Source organism: Mytilus edulis, chromosome 12, assembly GCF_963676685.1.
Source record: "Mytilus edulis chromosome 12, xbMytEdul2.2, whole genome shotgun sequence".
NCBI lineage: Eukaryota > Metazoa > Mollusca > Bivalvia > Mytilida > Mytilidae > Mytilus > Mytilus edulis.
Genome location: NC_092355.1, coordinates 20,914,641 through 20,940,055, shown reverse-complemented (window position 1 = coordinate 20,940,055; position 25,415 = coordinate 20,914,641). Strand labels below are relative to the sequence as shown.

The following is a 25,415-nucleotide window of genomic DNA, read 5'->3' as shown; positions in this document are numbered from 1 at the left end:
GAAGCTGTCAAAAGATTTCAAGCCCCCCTTCACATAAAATTGTCCATATTTTGAGTTAGAGCTGATGAAGTTTTCTATAATTTTGATATAATTTGTCCCAAAAGTAGTACAACACACTGTAAAAATATTATGGAGAAAGCGCAGGTGGGATTTTTTTTATTTCCATTTATTGTCTAAGGGAAATGCACTACGAAATAACTGTGTACTCGGACCAATTGTTGAAGAAGAAATTTAAATGTTTTGCAAAAAAATAAAGATTTATAAAAATGAACACTGTACAAACCAATGAATAAACTTATGTTCTAATTGCTTCACTCAGTGGGTTTAAAAAAAAATCAAATCATTGTCAGACAGGAACTGATTACTCAGCATGTCTATGATACAGAAGACGAGTTATATACAACAAAAGAGAGATGTGTGCAGCAAAAATGCACATGCAGTAAATCACCTACTACAACATTATATGAGTTATGGTATAAAAAGGAGACCAAACATATTCCTACTGTTAAAAGGACAAAGGAAAAAAATCAGACCATGGATTTTGTCTTGCCTCCAAGGAAAGTAGCAGTATGCAAGACATAGGTATTACTATCTGGCAGCAATGGCGTAAACTATTTGTATAAAGCTTTATATTTCAGAGGGTTGAAACCTGGATGCTTCCTATTTTGTATGCAGATACCTTTAATATGTTATGAAGTTTCTGTCAATCAAATGTCCTTGTCCTTGACCTCATTTTCATGGTTCAGTGACTGTGAGAAAAATATAATTTCCTGTTATGTGAATTGCTTACTTATTATGAATATTAGAACAACTATATTTGAAATATTGGTTTGTTACAAAGTCTACATGTCAGTCAAACAGGGTTTACTTGACCTTGACCTCATTCATGGATCAGTGATCAAGGTTAAAGTAACATGATAAGGTGAATTTCTCAAATACTATGTCTATAAGCATTAGGTGTATGAATTCACAGGCAATTGCCCAAGAATTTTGTTCCCCTATATACATGTACCTTAATATAATGTTACATTAATGTATATAGGATTTTTTTCCCTACTGAGACAAGTGCCTATATAGCTATGGTGGATTGCTTATAATAGGTACATGTCATTCTGGGAGATTTCATCTAAGCTTGGTCTTATTTTCATAGATAATTCATTGATCCATGTTAAGTTTTTGTGTTTTGGTCTTTTTTTTCAAGTACTATAAATAGGTCAACTATATTTCATGTATGAAATGATTGTAATGTCTGACATTTACTTAAGTTTTATGGTTGAATGTTAAGATTGTGTGTTTCGGTCTATTTTTATACGACCGCAAAATTTGAAAAATTTTTCGTCGTATATTGCTATCACGTTGGCGTCGTCGTTGTCGTCGTCCGAATACTTTTAGTTTTCGCACTCTAACTTTAGTAAAAGTGAATGGAAATCTATGAAATTTTAACACAAGGTTTATGACCACAAAAGGAAGGTTGGTATTGATTTTGGGAGTTTTGGTCCCAACATTTTAGGAATTAGGGGCCAAAAAGGGCCCAAATAAGCATTTTCTTGGTTTTCGCACTATAACTTTAGTTTAAGTAAATAGAAATCTATGAAATTTAAACACAAGGTTTATGACCATAATAGGAAGGTTGGTATTGATTTTGGGAGTTTTGGTCCCAACAGAATAAGGGGCCCAAAGGGTCCAAAATTAAACTTTGTTTGATTTCATCAAAATTGAATAATTGGGGTTCTTTGATATGCCGAATCTAACTGTCATGACTGTGTATGTAGATTCTTAACTTTTGGTCCCCTTTTCAAATTGGTCTACATTAAGGTCCAAAGGGTCCAAAATTAAACTTAGTTTGATTTTGACAAAAAATGAATCAGTTAGGTTCTTTGATATGCTGAATCTAAAAATGTACTTAGATTCTTGATTATTGGCCCAGTTTTTCAAGTTGGTCCAAATCGGGGTCCAAAATTAAACTTTGTTTGATTTCATCAAAAATTGAATAAATGGGGTTCTTTGATATACCAAATCTAACTGTGTATGTAGATTCTTCATTTTTGGTCCTGTTTTCAAATTGGTCTACACTAAAGTCCAAAGGGTCCAAAATTAAACTTAGTCTGATTTTAACAAAAATTGAAATCTTGGGGTTCTTTGATATGCTGAATCCAAAAATGTACTTAGATTTTTTATTATGGGCCCAGTTTTCAAGTTGGTCCAAATCAGGATCTAAAATTATTATATTAAGTATTGTGCAATAGCAAGTCTTTTCAATTGCACAGTATTGCGCAATGGCAAGAAATATCTAATTGCACAATATTGTGAAATAGCAATTTTTTTTTTAATTAGAGTTATCTTTCTTTGTCCAGAATAGTAAGCAAGAAATATCTAATTGCAAAATATTGTGCAATAGCAAGATTTTTTTTAAATTGGAGTTATCTTTCTTTGTCCAGAATCAACTTAAATCTTTGTTATATACAATATACAATGTATATTCGCTTTTTACTACCAACTGATAAATTAAAATAATCTTTACCATTCAGTGATAACAAGCAGTTTTTTACATCTTAATATTTTATGATGTATTTAAATGAGTAGTTATTGTTGCAAACTCCATTAGAAATTTTAATTGAGATTAGTTTTGGAATAAGGGAAAGGGGGATGTGATTAAAAAAATTGGGTTCAATTTTTCTCATTTGAAATTTCATAAATAAAAAAGAAAATTTCTTCAAACATTTTTTTGAGAGGATTAATATTCAACAGCATAGAGAATTGCTCTAAGAGAAAACAAAAATTTTAAGTTCATTAGAACACATTCATTCTGTGTCAGAAACCTATGCTGTGTCAACTAGTTAATCACAATCCAAATTTAAAGCTGAATCCAGCTTGAATGTTGTGTCCATACTTGCCCCAACCGTTCAGGGTTCAACCTCTGCGGTCGTATAAAGCTACGCCCTGCGAAGCATCTGGTTGAAATATAGATGGCAAAATGTTAGCTTTATTTGGTGTATGGACTAATTGTAATCATGGTAATGTGCACATGTCAGACTGACAGGTATAATCTGACCTTGACCTCATTTTCATGGTTCATTAGTCAATACGAAGTTTTTGTATTCTAGTCTATTTTTCAATTAGCATACACAATAGGTTTTCAATATTTGGTGTATAATAAATTGATATGTTTATATGTCTGTTGGATACAATTCATTTGACCTTGACCTCATCATCATAATTTTTTTTAAATGTAAAGTTTTTGAAATGCTTTTAGTAAGAAATTGATCTTTAACCGTTTTTTTCCAGATTATAATTCTAATATGTGACACTAGTATCAACAGACACTCAGTTAACAGGAAGGATGAAGAAATATACATACACTGTTCACTGTTTATTATGTATCATTTAAAAAATAACAAGATTTTTATAAGCAGGACAGGTTTATCTAAATAATTTAAATTCTTTAAAGAATTTTTGCACTGTTTCTTTGTTGTAAGGTCTAACTGCTACACAAGTTGATATATTTTCTGGTTGTTCAATCCAAAGTTTATGGTCTATATTGTTTTCTGTTAGGACATTTGACAAGGATTTTAAACTCTCTTCATCTTTTGCCTGAAATGTATCAAAGAAACTCAATCAGAATGCAATTGAATACCAGAACCTTTACAAGTGTTTCGGAATGGTGTGAGGCGATGAAGATATTGAAATATTAATAGTATTGTTACAACAAGTTCCAACCCTGACTGATAATTTTTTTATAATAATGTAGAAATATATATTATTGCAGTATTATGAAAATATTGTAATATCTTGTTTATTAAGAGAAACCTTTTTGAGTTGGATTAACTTTTGTCTCGTCCTTTCTGTTATGTTCATCTACATGAACTTTAACATTTAGTAATATCTTTGACTTTATAAAAGATGTTTTCCTGATGATGAAAATTAGTGATTTCATGCAGCAGACTTGGTACATGTACATGTATGCTACTTTAATGTAATTATTTTATTTGATCTTTTGAACAACATTTTTATCTCTCACTTTTCTAGTATTATCTGACCAATTTCAAAATATTGTATATAAAATTGAAAAATGAACATGATGAATCAAAGAAGATTTATATGACAGCAACCCTATGACTCCAATAACCAAATAATGTACCATCTTTTAAGGTCCATCCCATAAAGTTTGATTTCATAAGAGAAAAAGTATGACACCATAAAAAAGAGAAGTTATACTGCTATATATAAGACTTCAATTGTTCAAGTGTCACAATGTTATGTTTACTGTTGCACAGGCCTTATCTAATTCACAGTGGTTAGGTCCATGAATACACCTTATGGCTATTTGGAAATCTGCACCCTTTGAACTATTGAGGTCATACAATAATTACTTTTCCATTGCACTATGTCAAAATTTTACAGGAACTTTTGTGATGTCTCGTTATTGTGGACAAATAGCGAAAAGAGGTTTAGATCAAGAATGTATCCATTTTATGATTTATCCTATACAAATGCAACGATGATACTACAATCGTGACAATAGGCCAGAGTGTAAACATGCACCTTGTGGCTATTTCAGTATTGAAGATCTGTTTCGCTCAAACAGAGAATCTGCGCCAGTTGGACTTTTGACATCATTCAACAACCGCTTTTCCATACATAGCGTCAGATATTTGCTATTATGACTTCAAAATTTTACCTCTGCGATGTCCACTAGTAATGGCAGACAAATAGCGACAAGGTGTATTCTTTTTTATTTTGTTGTGTTTTAAGCATTACGGATTGCAATTAAATACAATCTGAATCACATTATTACTAAAAGATATTCAGCAATATACCTCTAAAATAACTTTATGCATGTTATCAAGATCTTTTAGATAGTTCTGTGTGTCCGGGTGCTCATAAAAATTGTGCATTACTGCAGTACATGCGTGACAGGCTTGTGCAATCAATGCTTCCAGAGGCCATTTTAATGTTTTAACCACATCACGTCTAACAACTACATATTGCACGATATTTGTACTCATAATGACTATTTCACAAAAATACTCTTAATTTTCATGGGCGCATCCATATTGTAGGCCCGCACTTGTTTACAAAGTAAAAAATTGTTTCATTGGATAAAAATATTTACACTGACCAATCAGGAAAGGTTTTATCTTGGGTGACGTTAGAAATTCTATCATCGTCAAGTTGTAAACTGTCACACGTACTAAAAGGTAAATAACAACACTGATTTTATGTTATCAGCACCCTAGGGCCTTTCTCGTTAGTCAAGATTGACAGTTAATGAATTAAAGCACAGTTAATATGTTTTTAATAAGTGTACACCAAGCCTAAAAATTGGGTCAGATCGATGTCAAGTCATTTGTGATCATTGGTTATTTGACACTGTAGTCTGTACATGTCGCACAGATTTCAATATTAAAGACAGCTAATGATTTGTTAACCATGTGCACAGAACTGTTAAATATGCAGATTTGTCAAAACAGTAACATGATAGTTCTGTGTGTCCGAGGCATTAAACATGTAAAACTATGCCAAGAAAGCCATATATAATATATATATATATATTTTTTACATCAACATTATTTGTTTAGATCTATCCATCTCCAAGAGGGTTGTATTGGGGGTACTTTCATAACAAATAATGGTAAAAATTCTTGCCAAATGATGTTAACCGTAATTTTGTGACGTGATGATAAAATATATGCACTTTCTAGTAGATGGTGGTAATGCCCTTTACTGTCAGATGTCAAACGATCATTTTTTGCTATCGTTATAAGAGTCAAATGGGTTAAAATTTTACTGTGATTCGTCAAAATATCCTTATCGAGATTCTTCAGATGTTTTAGATAATTATCATTACTGTTATTTTTTGGAAAAAAATAGCGTGATTTGTCAAATTCAGCTGATTTTTTTATCGTCTAAAAGTAAGTACATTTTATCATCATGAACTAAAAATTACCTTTAGCGTCATTTGGCAAGAGTTTTTACCGTTATATGTCATGAAAGTACCCCCATTACTACCCTTTAAAACATAAGACAATAAAACAATCTAATGATTTAGACATGTTAGACGAACCACTTTAAATATTTTCCAAAATTAACGGTAGCAATAATTATTTTAGACTTCAGACGAATCATGATTTGCAAATTTAATTAACAGTCATGCTTTTTTCAATGAAACTTATTCATTTTTACATGACCATGATGACCATGATGACATATTGCAAATTGCCAGTAATTGTCCATCATGATGTTTATCTGCAATTCATCTTGACCAGTCATTGGTCATGTCAGTGACTCATTGGTCAGTTGCTTTCAGTTTCACACATTTCAAATAATCCCCTTGTTTATTCTTGACCTGTTAAATAATGATTGATAGCATTTAGTAAAATGTGTAATGTAAGGATAAACAATTAATTTCATAATAATCAAATAATGGTTCAATAATAGATTTAACATGTTTAACAGACCTGTAATCCTTAGCCAGTTCATTGACCTTTAAATTGACTATATTGATTTAAAGTTTGACCAATTGATTGCATTGAGATACACGATTTAAGAGATATATTGAATGATGCATTGAAACATATACAAATGTATGTACATGATGTATATGAAAATTGCATATTTCTAAAAAAATATTCAATTATTGAATTTATCATGTTTATGTACAACGTCAAACATTTTTTGGGAATGGATAATGCTATCATTTTGTTGCCTGTGTTGTCGTATTTGTACGCAGACATTTGATCTCCTGACATTAACTTGAGTTTATAATGTGTCAAATATTTAATTATATAAAATAAAAATTTAGACCTGTATCTGTCAAGCTTGAACACTGTGTTAATTTTTTAACTGTTTAGGGTTGGACCTCTTCAGTCGTATCCAGCTGCGCTCGAGAGAAGCAGTATATTTTAAATAATGTAAAGATCCCAGTCAGCATATCATACTAAAAGCAAACAATAAGCATCCAAGTCTTCACTCTTATCTGATCTACATGTACAAGAGTAATCAAAAAGATCTGACAAACTCTTCCCTCAGCACATATACTCAACTTGATAAAATAGCCTTTTTCATATAAAGTTTAAAATTTTAAAATATAAATTGCGAAAATAAATTTGTAAAATTTAGTAAAGAAATGCAGTACATTTACTGTATATTATTGTATGTCATTGTGTATGTCAGTGCTCTAGCTAGAAATCAAAAGGGGCAGGGTGCCAGTGGAGGGCAGGGCACTTTTTATGATAAGAAAAGGCACTGCTCATTTTTTTGTCTACGTTTCTGTGTGTATCACGAGTTCAGGGGTAGATGCAGGAATTTTCGAAAGGGGGGGTGCTAACCCAGGGCACCCAGGGCAAAAGGGGGGGGGGGGGTGCAAAACATATGTCCCGATACAAATGCATTGATCGGCAAAAATAAAGGGGGGGGTGCGGCTGAGGGCACCCAGGGCGCGGCGCCCTTCTATTTTGGGCTAGCGAGACCACTGTATGTTGTTCATGTTGAACCAAGACTCACAATGAAGAAGTGAATGCTTCTTTTGGTAATTTTATCTTATTGTAAAAGCGTTGACAGAAGCTGACATTTGTATGAAGCTTGGTGTTAATAATCAAAGCTTTTACACCCCTTAGAAATTACAAAAGAAAAAGAAATTTATTGTCATAAAACTATAGTCATGATAATCATGATAATTACATCTGTATATATACATATATATGTAGGACTCTAAAATTTGATGGGGACGCTAAAGTACGATGGTCACGCTTAAGTGTGATGGTCTGCGCTAAAGTGCGATGCTTCATACGCTAAAGTCTGATGGTCTGCGAAAATATATAGACATAAAAAATGTAGTTGGATTATGACGTTAAAATTCGTTTTTACAAACTAAAAATGAACATGTCGGAAGATAAAACAAAGAATGGAAGCGAACAGATGCATTTCAATGTTTCATTGCAGTTCACTTTGCGGTCCCCGTTAAAATATTGTCTTAATATATGTATCAGTGCACGTGTTGTTCGGTCACGAGTTGAATATTTTTCAATATTTAAATTCTTTGGTTAGTTATTCTTTTTATTACATTGGCAAATTTTTTATGAAATTAAAGCAGAAAATGTAAGGAACTATATCTTTTTCTACGCATTCACAATTTGTTTTGATCCGTGCATTCGTGAATTAATTTGTTGTTCGGTCACTCATTGAATATTTTTCTCTATTTGAATTCTTCTATTAGTTAATCTATAATTAATACTCGCTACGTAAAAGGAAAAGCTGGACCAACCCCTTTCTCTTGCATTTGAATTTAAGCTTACAAGTACAAATATTTTTTTTTAATTTATTCCGACAATGACTGAATTTTGTATTTGCAACTAACGACTTTAAGGGGACATTACATTTACATTAATAGAAGAAGGAAGAAAAATACTAGAGGGAGAGTCAAACTCATAGCTGTGTGAACTGCAAGCTTTACCAATTATCCACTACGCCCCTTGTTATGCTTGTCTTGAACATGCATGAATGAAATATATTTGCCACTGGACGTTAAGCAATCAACAATCGATCCAATACGCTTTAATTTAATGTGAAAAATTCATTTAAAGGATATATAGTATTTTGTGTCACCTGAATTACCTTTTAGCGGGCAGTCTTCTAAATTTAGAAACAGTCACATAAGACTATCAATATATCATAAATCTTTAAAATACCACATCATATGTTATATCATAGCATATATTAGAGCTTGCAAAAAGACTTGTTTTAAACATCAATGCACTTCAGTGTTTAAGCCCTTGAACCTTACTCTATTTTTCCATCGCACTTTATCGTACTATACCCTCCCATTTTAGCAAACAAACAACCATCATACTTTAGCGTGAGACACTTCTATTATGTCTGTACATGTATGTAATTCTTAACAACTACAATGTATATCACAACTATGGTACAATAACTAAAATTCACTATCGTTATAAGTTAGAAAGAACAGAAATATCTGTTTTTATTCAGACTAAGTAATAAATTCTAATACTTGTACAGACAAAAATGAATTATTTGATGAAGTATTAAAAAAAAGAAACCATTTGTTTGACACATCAATCATGTTTTATTGAACAAATTATATGAAACACATTAAATCTGATATGTATTTAATTGTTTTATTATTTATAATGCAATATTTTCAGAGGTATTGATCAAATACTAAATGAAGAAAATAGATGCAGATATTTTAGCTTTACAATTTGTTTTAGATCAACGTGGTGAAATACATGTACTTAGGGAGGACATCAAAAATTCAATGAAGGATAAAAAAATTATTTCAAATAGTTTGGGGATGGATTTTGGGGGGGGGGGGGGGGGGGGGGGTGTCAGTGAAAAAACTATATAGATTAAGTTTGTTATCCTACATTGAACTTTTGATGTCGTCCCTTAGATAAAATGTTTTTTTTTTAATTGTTCAGTGGCAAGTATTTCATATTTATTCAAAACAATCGTTTTAATGTATAAAATATCAGTAATAAAAGTGTTTTGAGTTTTATGCATCAGTAAGCATGGTAAGGTCATAGACACAGAGTTCGCGAAAAGTGGTTGTCCTCAGGATTTTACCACCAAAAGTTTGCAAAAGGATTGACACAATTTAGTATTTTTCAATATAGTTATAGTGAGGACCAGCAGATTTTCTTCAAGGACCACCAGGGAAAAAAAGATTTCGCGAACTCTGTAGTCAGGGTAGACAAGGAAATAAGCTACCAGTAGACTGCAGAGGAGAAGTTTCAGATCCAAACAAGGGATGACTAAATAAAGGAACAAACACAGTATAATTTTGATGATGCAATTAGTTGTTACTGAGGCAAATCCATGAGTCCTGGATAAACCTGGAATAACTTTGTAGTACATTTACCTAAAGCTAATGTCTTCAAATTGATATTTTATCTTTCAGATTTGAACTATTGAAAAATGGACATACTGATTTCTACTGACAAGTATTAAGATGTGTTATGGAGAACGGATAAACAGAACACCCTGTTACACTGTGGTATCTGTGACCATTTATTTACTCATATCAGGTAGGTTAATTTTTAATCTTCAATGATACCTGAACATGCTTAGATGTCTAAATGCTTAATATTTCAGAGTAATTTCTAAAACTTAAATTAGCTTTCTGCTATTAATTATATAAAAACAGTTATATATTTTCTAGTAATGACTTTTTTTAAGGTTCTTGCCAACAACTAAAATGAATTTGGAATTAAGATTTAAAATACAAAAGGAAGTAATTACATAGAATATTATTAAAGATCTAGCATGACTATCCATGCTCTTTTTTAAGAAATTTCACTATATTTTTTTATCAGTTGCTTATTTTTTGGTTATCTAAATGTTAATTGTATTTATTTTCTTATAATCATGGTAATAAAACGGCTGATTGATCATGTTGGTATTTTATGGAAATTCACAATTCCTTACTGAGTTATGGTTGAGTCTCTCCAGAGATACTAATTAACAACCACTTTTACCTTTGTTAACACCTGACTGTCATCTGAAAATACTGACCAATATATATGTATAGGGGCCAGCTGAAGGACGCCTCCAGGTGCGGGAGTTTCTTGCTACATTGAAGACCCATTGGTGGCCTTCGGCTGTTGTCTGCTCTATGGTGTGGTTGTTGTCTGACACATTCCCCATTTCCATTCTCAATTTTATGTTTATCATGTACAAATGTATATAGACAATAAACTTTATTATGAAATACTTTTCAGCAATGATAATCAATAGTTTTGATTATAAAATTCAAACTTAATCCATGTTGAACATGCTTAAAAAATCTATGTATTATGCATGTATTCATGTACCACCCTCCCCCTGCTACAAGTACAAGTACAAGATTAGATGCTTGATCATAAATTCAATAAAATTTCATGCCAAATTACACAAGTGTAAATATTAACATTCACATTAAGAATTGATTTACTGCAATTTGGTAGTCAGAAGTGAAGTCATAAACAGGAATTGATTCATTAATTATAACTTAGTGGTAAACTCTAGTCCATCAGGGCTAATCACAGAATTTAATTGGTAACCTTAACTTAAATATAAGCTCATATATCTCCTCTGAATAGAAATTTAATATTTCACAGTGGTCAAATAATTGCTTACTACCACTTTAACTAAACTTGGATGGATAGTTGTTTCAGTGGCATTTGAATAAGCCCCTTTACTGGTAGTGTTCCAGTAGAAATATAATGTGTTGGTTTCATTTGTGACTAGTTTTAATATTGTGTGCTATAGAGCATGTAGAGATACGTAAAGATTTGACTTGTAAATTGTCAATTTTACAGACATGGAGATCAATTAGCTGTCTTGTTAACGGAGAAATTTAAGAACTTTCTGTAAGGACATTTTCAATAAAAGATCATGCAAATTTCTTTTATGACATGAATCAATATGCCGTGGTAGTTTATATTGTTACGTAATTTGGATATTGTGTCATGCAATAGATTGAAATGACATCCTGTTTAGTGAAGATGTTTAAACAAGATTTATATTGTCATAAAGATTAATCACATCAAATTGATGACTTTGAAATTTATAAATATTGCATTAAAAATTGTGAAATCAGCAAAAAATGTGTATTTCAGTTAAAATTAATGAATTTATCCTCTTTGTGGTCCCGCAATGCATGCTAAATGGAGTACATTAATAAACGTTTTATTGTGAAACATGCAATATAAACATGATTTTGATTTTATTGCTCAGGACATGCAAACATTGATTTTGTAATGTTTACAAATTCTTTATATTAGCCTTTTACATTTCAACTTTTATTGGTTGAAAATTGAGCTTTTTTGATAATCATTTGGCAGGACTATGCAAAAAAATCTTTTCCATCAACTAGTCCAGAGTCTGATATTCCAACAATTTTCTGATGTGTCAAAACAAAAATTTCCAAATAGTTACTAGTCCTATTTTTTTTTTACTAGTCTTAGGCATGAGACTAGTGGCTAACAGTGCAGACTGATGATTTGCTTGTTTATGGAAAAGCTTTGTTTTTCGTGTGAACTTAGACATGTTAAAGTACTGTATGAGTTTAGTTTTGAGAGAGAAAGAGGGAAAGAGATAAAATGTTTATAGAAAATATGTATGATGACATTTAGCATGTTTAAACTTGTTTAAAAGTCACTGAAAGTTTATTGTGAACTCTTAACATGCTTAAACAATCAATTGCAAATGACCAAAGTGTGACAGTGACTGTGACATATATTTGATCAATATTACATATATATATTTAGCTACAGACAAATAGGATCAATTGTTGTCATTAACTGTGATTTTGATATTAAAAACAATGGAATAGCTAAAATAAGTACTTAAATCTGTCTGTACTAACACAGTATCATTTGAATGGCATGCCCACCATGGTAGATATATTTTACAATGTCTGCAGTAACATGAGTAATGTCACTTGTTGTTTTTAAATGGTAATTTTGAGGTCTTTTCTTTTGTAATTAACTCCACTACAATACATCTATATCTTTGGGACCTAAAAAGTTTATCTCCTTACATGTCAACACAGAGGTTTTGTGATCAAACCCAGTTGGTGGCTGGGTGTGTTTGACTGCTATCTCAATTACCAAGATCGTCATGAAAGTGCATGAAATATATATACATGTACCACTGGACCTAAATAAAAAAACAATTATTCAATTGACTAGGATAGTCAGTATTCCTGTCAAATTTCATTGGTTTTCTCTACAAACTCTTGCTACCATGACATAACCAAGAGTCTTGCTAGTGGCTCTAAATACCACCAATCAATCAATAAATCTTCATTAATTATATTTTAGAATATTTTAGAGAAAATCACAATGAGAGGTTTAAAGAGAAATAAAACATGTATTGAATTGATAAAAGAATTGATAAAAGATTTATAAACATAAGATTTCCTTGTTACAATGTCTTAACTTTAACAAGAGGATTATGTTGTACAAAGGTATAAGATCTACAATGTAACATGTATCTGACAGTTTATTGGATTTGGATTAAATCGTATGACATTATATGCAGGTGTTACATTATATACTTTTAAAATGAGAAGGGTATTGCATACATGTACCTACTGGATGTATTAGATTACATGAGATGTATGCACCAAGAGAGCATTATAGCTGTAAGAGATGTATCTTATTTACATCGAAGATCATTGTCAATGCAGGATGATAATTTTCAATAATAAAGGAGAGGGGGGGTCTTTCAGCAATTTGATCATATGTTATTGAAAATCTAGTTAAACGTAGAGTATTTGATTTCATTTAACAACAACTTGGTGTAAGTTATCTTACGACTTTTTTATGCCCCTGCCGTAGAGCAGGGGTGCATTAAGTTTTACCCTAGTCAGTCTGTACGTCAGTCTGTCCATCCATACTATTTTTGACACAGTTTAAAATTTCATTCCTCCGAATCAAGTGCTTTTCTTGATTTACTTGCATCAGGAATACCTGGTATAAACTTTTTATAAACATAGTTGAACATATTTATACAGATCCATTATTCATTCTTTATTTTCTTATTGTCTCTATTATTTTGAAATAAGATACATAAGTTAAAAATGCTTTTTAAATCAGATTTATAAAGTTTTGGAATGTAACATTTAAATGTATGTTGAATAAGGTACTATGGATTATAATAACCTGTATTAACACTAAGTAGAATGTTAATAATATTTATTTATAAGATAAATTAGATCAATATATACAATATGTCATGTATGTATAATGTATCATCAGGAATATCAAGATTTTAGAAACAAAACAAAGTTGAAAAAATTTATTCAGATGAGATTCATTCTTTATTTTCTTTAGTCTGATAAAAATATACATAAGTTTTAAAAGTGCAGTTAAATTAGATTAATATAATTCATTTCTGACATAAACAAATTTCCTGATTTAGGTATGTAATATTTGAAATATGTTGTATTTATATAAGGTACCACATGTACCAGAGATTATGTGTTATAAGTACCAGAGTTTATAATAACCAGTTTTACTTTAATACTAACAGAATGTTAATAACATTTATTTATAAGATAAGCCAGATCAATATATAATATTATGTATTGATCTTTAACTCTCTGATTTGTTTACTTATTCACATAATGGTTAATTTAGATTGATGATGTGTAGGTTAATCTTAATATGGTGTGTGGTTTGATTGGTAATTTATTTACCCTAGTTAAGTATATGAAATAACATGATTCAATTTGCTTGAAATTTCATAATCATTTACAGCAGAATGCATTGAGTGTGTAGGTAATGGTAATAACTTTGCATTCTGCTGTAAGGAATATTGACTTCATTTTTATGAATGTAAGGATTTATGGGATAAATGTCAACGAGACAGTGACCAAAAAGCCAACTTACAAGAAGACTTTAGTGTCAGAGTTAAATAACAAATATAACACTAAAGTGTAAATTTAATTATCTATGCCTGTAATGACAATTTTTTTTCACCATGATGCATGCTTTTAAAGTCATATCTGAATTATACATTACAATCTAAAAATTCTTTATGAACATCTCTACACAAAATTTGGGAATGCATCCTTATAATTCAACACACAAAACTGCATAAAATTTTAAGTTATTTAAAGTTGCTAGTTCAGAATTGTGTGAATAAATTGAACATAGACCATAAAAAAAATCTCTGAACTTTAAATTCCATTAGTGATAACACATTAAGATACAAAAACCAAAAAATTATCCAGAAAAGCAAAAGAAAAAAATGTAGACTTTTTAAAAGGCTAAAAAGATTACGACTTAAGCATTGTTAAGCAGAAGAAAAATAGAAAAAAAATAAAGTAGACTTTTTATTAGGTTCAAAATAATGAGATAAGCTGAAAGCTACAGTCTGGTTTCATATTTTAAGGAAATTGAAAATTATAATGCATTTCAATTTAAATTTTCAGGTGTTTTTTCTCAACATTTATAGAGTAGTTACAAATATAGTTTTATTCATTGTTTACTAAGTCTATGGCAAACACATACACCTAAGATTTTTCTATTTTATATCATAGAAACAGATCACATTAAAAGGAAGCAAATTATTTCTGGTCTAGACTCAGACTGGTGAAATTTGAGTTTCTTTAATAATAATAATCTTTATTTGTCAATATAAGTAACATTATACTTGTGACATAAACAAAAGTAACAACAATAATGACATTTAACAGCCGTAAAACAATTAGTTCTTTCTATGAAATCATTTGAATCGATGACACTCTTCATGCTCTTAGAAGTGTAGTAATTAAACAAGATACCACTTCTATTATGCAATCGTTCTGGTTTTAGATGTAACACTAAACCTTTATTTGTTTTTGATGCAGACAAAATGAATAAAAACGATTTTGATTTTGGTTTCATATTCCATTATGAATCATAATATTAGAATATAAATGAAGTTAGAGTGTTTGAGCTCCATTTAGATATTAGTAAAATGTCTATCTTTAGAAATAGCATCCAGCCAAAAAGCCCTTTATTGAGACTATTATCTTCTTTAATTTTTATGCCCCATTTATGGGCATTATGTTTTCTAGTCTGTTTGTCCGTTCCTCTGTTCGTACTTCCGTTTGTTCGTCCATCTGTCCAGCTTCAGTTAGTTTTTGATGGAGTTGAAGTCCAATCAACTTGAAACTTTGTACAAATGTTCCCTATAATATGATCTTTCAAATTTTAATGCCAAATTAGATTTTTTACCCCATTTTAACGGTCCAATGAACATAGAAAATGATAGTGCGGATGGGGCATCCATGTACCATAGGGACACATTCTTGTTTTTATTTTTTTCCCCACAATAACGATCAATTATCTTACCTGTGATAAATATAAACACCGCAGTACATGTATTATCAATATTATATAATGACAACTCCTTTTTAGATTTAGAAAAAGTTTATTATTTGTCACGTTTTCTTGGTGATGAATTCTATGTGTACAGGTAATAATAAGAAAATAATTGTGCTTTCTGCTTAAAAGCTAATGGCCTTGCAATAAAGTATAAATAAAAGATCAAATTTTATATTTACATGATGTATAAGTTTTGACACTTAATAAATTTGATTTTTTCAAACTGCATTTTGTTGACTATGTTGAACATATATATAATTTGAAATTTAGCCATTACAACCTTATTTGTGATGATGTGGAGTAATGCATGCAACAATTATTTATAAAGAAGAGTGGTATGTTTTGAGAGGGGTGTTGTGAAATTTGGATTATTTTACTCAATTAGTTTTATCTATTTCTTCTGTATTTTTACTTAAAAAAAAGAAAATATTGGACAAAAACAAAACTCATATATTTTCTTGCTTTGGCCTTTGGGGCATAAAAGGATAACATGCGAATACCAATTTATTTTATGATTGTAGCTGACAGTCTGGAAACAATGAGCTTCATTGATAAAAACTGTAATGGATCAATAGTTGCGATAGTGGACTGAATTGTGTCATTAGAAATCGGCAGAATTAATATTACTTAATAGATAGTCAATCAGACAAAATTTATTACTTTTAACCATCAGATGGTATTATTGGCTATCATGGCTATAGATCATGTAGATAAGTGGTTTGTGACTTACAAAAAATGTTATACATAGGCAAAGGAAATAAAAATTGAAGCAAATGTAGTCCCATATCTTTATTGCTTTATTTCATGTGTCAATTTCTTCATATAATAAAACTTGAGTGAGAAATTTGTACAAAGTATGGTATGAATCCAGAATTGATGATTAATCAATAAAAAGTACTTGTATGATTATAAATTTCAGCAATAATAAGTTTGTTAATGAATATTTTGATGGGGAAAAAGCTCTCAGAGAAAATTTGACTGAAGTTTCCAAAAAAATTCATACAAAAATAAGAAAAAAAGGTATGTTTGTCAACTCTCTACCAGCATGAATAGAGCCCAAATGTAGTAGAAGTTATCATTGTACAGCCTAATTAACAATAAGCCTATACAAGTTTATTCTATATTAAAATGACTATTCTTAAAATCAATTCAACATTTACTCATGTAATTGCAATTGCAAAGTATTTCTCTTATAAATACCTAGCCCCCCTCCCCCACGTAATAAAATATATGACACAAGAAGCAATGAAGAATTAGATAATAATATGAAGTATGGGGTCTTTTTAACTTGACAAATGATGATGGAAGATTTTATTGACCTTGACTGGCTATATACAGCCCTCACACGGTCCGTGTCTACTGTCTTCACAAAAGATAATTCTTTAGTATTTTATAAATCAATTTTGTTTGCATTTGACCTTGAAATTTTCTTTTATAACTGATCCCCTTTCTATTTCAGGTGTTCTCAGTGTTGATATTTGTCGTAAGGATACCAGTACAGAAGAACTAACCTCAGCGTTACACCAAGGTGCCTTACCAGTAGGACAATTTCAAGCAGGGAACTTTTCAAAAGACACGAAAGCGACCAAACTTTCAACCTGTATACTAAGCTGCTGTAACCAGGACAACTGTGATGCTGTCTTCTTCTTTCATAATCCAAAAATAGATTCAGTCACATGTTATCTGATACAATGTAATAAAACGTACTCAGGATCATGTGATCCAGGTCCAAAAGACGCAGCTACAAATAAAACTTACTTTGTAAATGTTCGAGATGTTGGTAAGTAGACGGTACAGTGGCGGATGCAGGAATTTTTGAAAGGGGGGGGTGCTAGCCCAGGGCAAAGGGGGGGTGCAAAACATATGTCCCGATTCAAATGCATTGATCGGCCAAAATAAAGGGGGGGGTGCGCACCCCCGGAACCCCCCCTCTGGATCCGCCACTGCGGTAGATTTAAGAAGATGAGATATGATTGCCAATGAGATTCTCCATCAAAGTCACAATTTGTAAAAGAAAACCATTATAGGTCAAAGTACGTTCTTGAACAAGGAGCCTTGGCTCACACCGAACAGCAAGCTATAAAGGGCCCCAAAAATGACTAGTGTAAAACATTCAAATGGAAAACCAACAATCTGTATAAAAAAATGAGAAAAGAGAAACAATTATGAACCACACCTACAAATGACAACCACTGAATATCAGACATGTATTAAAGAATTAAATTTCAAACGTTACTTTGGTACTTTCAATCTTTGTGTTTTAAATAAATTGCAGTATTGATATGTCTTGTAGGCAGGACAACAGCCATTTTAAACATAGATGGATGTCTTAAACTATATCTGTAGTACATTAAGCAAAATACTAAAAAAATTTAAACTCATAAGTACTGTATTTCCTTTTTTTTTTAAACTGAATAAAATATATATATATATATTGTTTGTAAATTTTCTTGACCCATTATCATAACTACAATGCAAATATATTATTTAAACAAAAATAAACATCTAAATATAATATGGTAGAATGATTCTTTCTGTAAGACTTCATAAGACCAAATGAAGCAATCCCTGCATCCTTTTCACAGAAAATTAACCTTTTTCTTTACCTTTTCTAATCAGTTTTCAAAATTAAATTTATCATGTTTATTGGAAATAATTATTAAATATACTTTCATTTGGTTTTTTTAGTTTATTCCCAGGGAGGTAGTACCCCTGCTCAGCGTGAGGGATCTTGTAACATACTAAGTGAGAAGTCAGGTTGTGAGGAACATGAAGTGTGTAGGTTAAAAGCTACAGCCTCGTCCTACGAAACGGAATGTGTCTGTATCAAAGGATACAAGTTTGACGAAGACCAGAAAATATGTGTTCAAGGTAAAAATGCTTGAAGAACCATTGGTGACCTTCCGCTGTTGTCTGCTCTATGGTTGGGTTGTTGTCTCTTTGACACATTCCACATTTCCATTCTCAATTTTATTGAGTCTATTTTGTTTGATTACTAGACAGTCTTAGTACTGCCAACTTAAAGAATCATACATAGGTTAAGAGTCATGTTTTCCATATATTTCTCACACTCAATTGACAAATGATAATAAACTCAAAGAAAAGTTTTCCTCAGTCCATGAAAATTGATACCCATGAAAATAAATGAATGCACAGTATACAAACTTCCAATATAAAAAAGAAGATGTGGTATGATTGCCAATGAGACAACTATCCACAACAGAAACAGTTGAACTGTTGACCAGCTTTGTTTCTTATTACCGTTTATTGGGTTATTTTGGTTGTAGTTTTATTTTGGTGTATTTGGTGCCTCCAAAATTAAACACACAAAAATAAATCAAACACTAAAATTTTAATCGCCAAAATCGTGTACCTGTACAACAATATCGTTATGTTAATCGTTAGGGAAGACATCTTATGTAATCATATCTTCCATAGATTAACTACTATTCTATACATAGTTAAATTTGTAAATAAATACCTGATGTAATTTGACAATATTACTATACAATGATTAATTAATTGTCAATTTTCAGAAATTATTAAGAAAACACAACATGAATTTTTATTCACATATGTCATAAATATGCCAAGCTATTGCTGATTAGGACATAGGTTGGTAATTACAATATCAACAAAGCACCAAAATAAAACACATGCTTTTTGAGAGAAAACCGCTAAAATATCCTGACGCCAACATTTCCCAATTTACGATACTATAGTTTTTAAAACAATCACAAGCTGTTGAAATACAATATTTTGGAATGGTTCAATTTCGGTAATAAATTACCCTAGATTCACTGAGTATGGTGTTGTTAAATGTATCATTATTTTTGCTTATTTTATCATTTTCAAATTGAATAAAAGTGATCTATAATTTATTCCTCAACATTTAATTTAAGTAACAAATTTCATTGATTTAAACCAAAGGCAACAGTCTGTCTTATCAATACATTGTCACTAGGTTCAATGTAATATAACTCGGTTAAATCATTTCAATTTAATCTTTATTGTCACATATGTTGCTGTGTTAATTTAAATCAATGGGGAAAAAAATATATTTTTAATAATTGTTATAGAATGATAGACATGATAGATAAATACTTTTAATAAAAGATTAAAAAATTGGTTTCCTATATTTGCATATGAAAATGTCTGTTCTAGGCGTATAGAGCCACTAATTTGGGCCTTGTTAGACAGAACATACAAGAAAGTATTACATATTTTAAACAAAATATTTGGGTGGCTTTAGTATCAAATGAAAGCTTGGGGACTTGGAGTGGCGTAAAACCCCTGTTGAAAGATTCTTATGAATGATAAATTATTATAGGAGGGCACATTTGCCCTGTTGTTCAGGTCAGAAGTCACATGTTTTTCTGTCTGTCCGTCCATCCGTCCGTCTGGCAAATCAGTTTTCCACACTTTTTTCTTCATGCTGAAGGATATTTACTTGATATTTGGTGTATTGTTTTATCATGACAAGTTATAGAGTCTAAATTTTGTTCTTGTCTGATGATTTTGTGCAGAGTTATGGTCTTGCCCTACTGAAAATTTAATTGGGATTTCCAGTGGAAGTTCCAGTGGAAATCCACTGCAATTTCCACTGGATTCACATTGGGAAATTTGGTCGGGATTTTCTTTGGACTTTCTTAGGATTTCATTGGGATACCAATGGATTTCCACTAGAATCTCGGTGTAAAACCACAGCAGATTTCATTGGGATACCAATGGATTTCCACTGGAATCTCGGTGTAAAACCACAGCAGATTCCACTGTTTTTTCAGTGGAATCTACTGTGGTTTTACACCGAGATTCCAGTGGAAATCCATTGGTATCCCAATGAAATCCTAAGAAAGTCCAAAGAAAATCCCGACCAAATTTCATTAAAGTTCATGAACAAAAACACGCTTGTCCATTTGTAGTTCATGTCCTGTTCATGAATGATTCATGAATTTGTCCATGAACCATACCAGTTTATGAATCATTCATGAACACATGAACTACTGTGTTCATGAACTGTTCATCAGTAATTTAATTCATGAACATTGTTTGTCCACTTGAAGTTCATGAATTGTTCATCTAAAGTTCATGCAATTATTAAAAAGGATTTTCTTGAATTTTCATTTTTTATTTTTGTGTTATTATCATAAGTAAACTTCTCTTCCTGTCTGTAATTAAAATTGCTGTATCAGGACTTCCAACTAGAAATGCTAAATAACATCTTGGTGAAGTTGTTCTGCTTGAAATTCTTCACAGTTGAACAGATCTTTTAATCAATAAATGCATCTGAGTTTCCCCCTGCAAAATCAAAAATCACACCACAAAGAATCAAAAGTCCTTGATATTTGTTTTAAATAAACACCGATCAAGATTAAACAGTTTCTAACAGGTAATAATTTAATTTGATAAATGTTGTTTTTATTAAAATATCAATACAATGAATCGAGTATAAAGATTAATAACATGAATATTAATTCAGCCTTTTCATGACATTTCAAATAATGTACCCCCCCCCCTCCCTTTCCCCCTTTTAATTTACCCACACACAATCATAAGAATGGCTGAAGCATGAATTACGTTAACCTTGAAATAAAATATATTGTACAAATCTATCAGTTATTCCTGAATGGAAATCATTAAACCACCATTAAACCAACACTTTAAAATGTAAAGGCTACTTTCTGGTGTTTCATATTTATTATAATTATCAATAATTATTATAATGCTTCAACAAATAGTTATTCAGCAAAAAAAAATAATCAAAATATATATGATTTACTTATCTGATAACAAATCTGCTTTATTTGACAGCTATTTTACTTCACATCAACCATCTTCATTTGTATTATTAGCGTCAAAAACACCATTTTGCTGACGTAATTATGACGTTTTTTCTATTCCCAGTCACTTGTAATCATTTGTCTGCATTGCAATCTTTTGTCAAAGTCATTGAAGCGTTTTACAATAGGTAAACGTATTTCATTAATGATGATAATTATTGACACCGGTCTGCAATGTTTGGGAATGAATGAATTGTCATTAATCTGTGCTTTTTTCCAAGTTCCTCTATGTGCCGTATGATAGTTAAGAAAGGCACATGTTTGAACTCGGAGAGACAATCAGAAATTACATCTTTAGAAGAAAGAAATTAAGTTTACCATTGTCATGATTGTAAAAACGAAACTTGAGAAACATCTCCAGCTCAAAGACAAAGTAAGTTACAAAACTTCTAAGTTAGTCCCAAATTTTGTATGACTCAAAATGTAACACTCTTCTGGCGTAGTATAAAAAAAAGAAAAAGGATCTGAGCTAATTTCTGTTGTTAAATGAAAAGGAAATATTTTTTCATGGACATAATTTTGCTTTATTACTTAAGATTACACTACATGTACATTTGTAAACACATCGTGTATCACATGTATTGAAGTAACAGTGGTGTGGAAATAATTGTTGTGAGCACTTGTCCCCGGGCAAGTGAAACCTAAAATTTTACTTGTCCGGAAAATAATTTACTTGCCCAATAAATATTGAAGTATTTCTTGTTAGCTAGTCTAATATATGATTCTTACTTAGCACTGTTGGATTTGTTTTTATGTGTAAAAAATAGGAAAGTAGGAAATGGGTTAACATCAATAAGACAGAAACCTAGCAGCAAACCAACCAATGAAATTACATGTAAAGGACAATTTTGCAGCAGTTTTTTGATAAAAAATTGTAGCCAGTAGGTAGTTTGTTACTACCAGGAACATTTGAATTTATAACCAGAATGATTTTTTTTAGTTGCAATTATTTTGTGGAAATTCCACTAGAAAAATAAAATTATGATCATGCAGAAATTTACTTGTTCTTCCATTGGAATTTCATTGTTTCGGAATTTCATTGGAATTCTTGTTGAGATTCCAGAAGATGCATATTTTTTTACAGTGGAATTCCATTGTAATTCATGATTCCAATGAATGCCAGTGGAATTCCAATGGCACCAGTGGAATTCCACTGAATTCCTCTGAAATCTCAATGGAATCCCAATGGAATCCCAATTAAATTTTCAGTAGGGTGGGACTTACAAAATTTACTGAAATAATCAGTTTTCCGCAATTTCTTTGTCATGATTGAAGATGTTGATTTGCAAAATGGTACATACTGTTATCATGACAAGCTACAGATCAAGTTAGGATTGTGTTCCGGTCTGATGATTTTGTGCAGTTATGGTCCTTGGACTTACAAAATTTATTTAAATAATCAGTTTTCAACATTTTATTTCGTCATGCTTAAAGATATTGACTTAATATTTGTTATATAGTTAGGGGACTATATATTGCCATGCAATACTCACAGAATGCTTGTTTATAAAGTAATTTAAGTAAAAGATGAATACTTGTATTTTTCAGAGAAGAAGACTAATAAGATATGTGATCCCTCCAAGTCTGAGTGTGGGGACCATGAGGAGTGTTACACACCCAGTAACCTGAGTCCACACCTAGGCATCTGTGTGTGTAACAAAGGGTACGAGAAAAATGACGAAGGAGTTTGTACTTCAGTCATTCCAAGTAAGTTTTAGGTCATTTTTTTTTTTAATTTGACAATATTGTAATAATTTGTGTGACCAGACATGCTTGATACTGTGTTGTGCTCAGGTTTACTGAGAATTAACCAAATTGTATTCCTCCCTCATCTTTGTGGTTGTATTTGATGTGACTTGTAGTAACTATGTGGTGGGAAAATTTATTTTTATGTTTCAAGACTTTTTCCAGAACGTATTCTTAACCTTTATTTGACTTTAGTTTTGGAATTTGTTATTTGAAGTAAATTGGTTTAATACCATAGATTTTTGTTTCTAACCATTGTTTATGAATAAGAATGCTATATTTGCATGAAAATGTTTTTTTTCTTGGAATGCATCTGTACAGCAGTTTGCTGTGGTGTTTATTAAAAATATGCATGTGTTAACTTTACCCATAAACAAATAATGTCAAAATGATACTTAAAAAAATGAAAGAGTAGATCGTCTTTTGGTAATTGAGTTGGTATACTGTGGATTCATTTATATTCGTTGGATACCAATTTTTTCGTGGATGTTGTGGGTACTGGGGAACCACGAATTTAAATGTACAATGAATTGCAAATTTTCTAAAGAAATGTATGCAGACTTTTCCAAAACAACGAAATTAATTATCCACGAAAATGCAAGTTTTCCTCAATCCACGAAATTTGGTACCCACGAAAAATAATGAATCCACAGTAGGTCTGATTAGTAAATGATTAGGTTTATTGTTTCACCTGTGATGGCATATAACTGTTTATTGTGATTTTAAAATGTTTTTGGCTATATTTTAAAATACTTAAGGTGGTACCTAACACTACAGGGAGATAACTCTGTAAAATCAGCAGAACGTTTTAATGACGTTGTGTTCTTAAGGGAATATTAAGCTTCTCAATGATCAAAATAAGTGTTTGTCAAACTAATATATATAACCAGTGTAATTTTTCTGATTAAACGGTTGGTTCAATTTTTTTGATTTTTTTATATTTTTGTCAAAGGGTCAAAGAAAATACTTTGTCAAAATTTTAAGAAAATTAAACGAGCCAAATTAGTTTTAGTTCAGGTGTTAGGTACCACCTTAATTGGTATGGTTGATACTAAAATTGATAATGTTACTTTCAAGCAAATATAAAATGTCACAAACATGACAAATATAGACCTCCTTTAAAATGAAAGAAAATTGTAAAAAATAAAATAAAAAGTCTGAATCTGTAAAAAAATCCTTGAAAATCAGTTGGTTTACAGTTCTACAAATTAATGTGTCTGTTATTTACTGATAAGTATATTAGACTATACATCACAATATTCAGTATATTTTGCATGGCTTTTGAATCTACCTTCCCTAACCAAACCATTTCAGCATCATCGCCTGTGCATAACCATCACAAGTCTAAAGTACGTCATTGTGAATATGGACTTCATCGCCAATGTGACCATCACCAAGAGTGCTATATTCCTAAGCACTCGCACAGTAGAACTGGTATCTGTAGGTGTGAAAAAGGGTACCAGTTTGATAGCAATAATAAATGTGTTTCTATAGGTAAATATAAAAAAAAACAGTGTGATAATAGATATGTATTGACCTAGCTGTCATTACTCATGTTCATACTTTTTAGTCAGTACATTTGTACTTAGTTTCATTACAAATATGTTTCTTCTGCTAAAGATTCTGATCTCACATATGTTCTGTTACAAATTTGAAATTTAGTGCACATATGCATACTTTCTTGATGATTACAAATATATATATGTTTCTATATGATGTTGTCATGTATAGGTGAATGCGTCCTTTCTGTACCCCAACCACTTTTATTCAAATTTTCAAATGTTTTAAATGTAAATTTCTTGTAGACACATGGACATTTTATTTGTTTCCTATCTTGCACATATGTAAACATGTTGAAGTAACATAAACTATTATATGTATCAGTTTTTGATGTCTATTTATTATTTCACTTTGATATGGTAAACATAGTTATGTTAGTTCAACATTCGTA

The 25,415-nt window shown here is 31.0% G+C and overlaps 2 protein-coding genes across 19 annotated transcripts in view; one reads left to right on the top strand and one right to left on the bottom strand.

The window, feature by feature from the left end:
- Nucleotides 1-3,357: 3,357 nt before the first annotated feature.
- Nucleotides 3,358-5,085, bottom strand: LOC139498004 (putative peptidyl-tRNA hydrolase PTRHD1). Its single transcript, XM_071286293.1, has 2 exons — nt 4,818-5,085; nt 3,358-3,591 (listed from the first exon to the last, which is right to left on the bottom strand). Exons 1-2 carry the CDS (start codon nt 5,004-5,006, stop codon nt 3,421-3,423), a joined length of 360 nt encoding a protein of 119 aa, XP_071142394.1. The 5' UTR covers nt 5,007-5,085; the 3' UTR covers nt 3,358-3,420.
- A 27-nt stretch (nt 5,086-5,112) lies between these two features.
- Nucleotides 5,113-25,415, top strand: part of LOC139497999 (dyslexia-associated protein KIAA0319-like protein) — a 60,834-nt gene continuing 40,531 nt past the window's right edge. For 12 of the 18 annotated variants that reach the window (XM_071286279.1, XM_071286272.1, XM_071286271.1 and 9 more), the window contains exons 1-6: nt 5,113-5,198; nt 9,920-10,046; nt 17,338-17,658; nt 18,567-18,749; nt 23,267-23,425; nt 24,779-24,958. In XM_071286279.1, the coding sequence (XP_071142380.1) occupies nt 9,971-10,046; nt 17,338-17,658; nt 18,567-18,749; nt 23,267-23,425; nt 24,779-24,958 (919 nt within the window). In that variant the 5' untranslated portion in view covers nt 5,113-5,198; nt 9,920-9,970. The remainder of the gene's footprint in view (nt 5,199-9,919; nt 10,047-17,337; nt 17,659-18,566; nt 18,750-23,266; nt 23,426-24,778; nt 24,959-25,415) is intronic. The other 6 variants (XM_071286283.1, XM_071286278.1, XM_071286277.1 and 3 more) reach the window with 1 other exon arrangement.

What these genes read in the sequence shown, in the direction of transcription:
- LOC139498004 (XM_071286293.1), bottom strand. Translation starts at nt 5,006, where the DNA reads ATGAGTACAAATATCGTGCAATATGTAGTTGTTAGACGTGATGTGGTT. An exon ending in TGCATAAAGTTATTTTAGAG is followed by an intron (nt 3,592 to 4,817) that starts GTATATTGCTGA and finishes GATACATTTCAG; the next exon opens with GCAAAAGATGAAGAGAGTTT.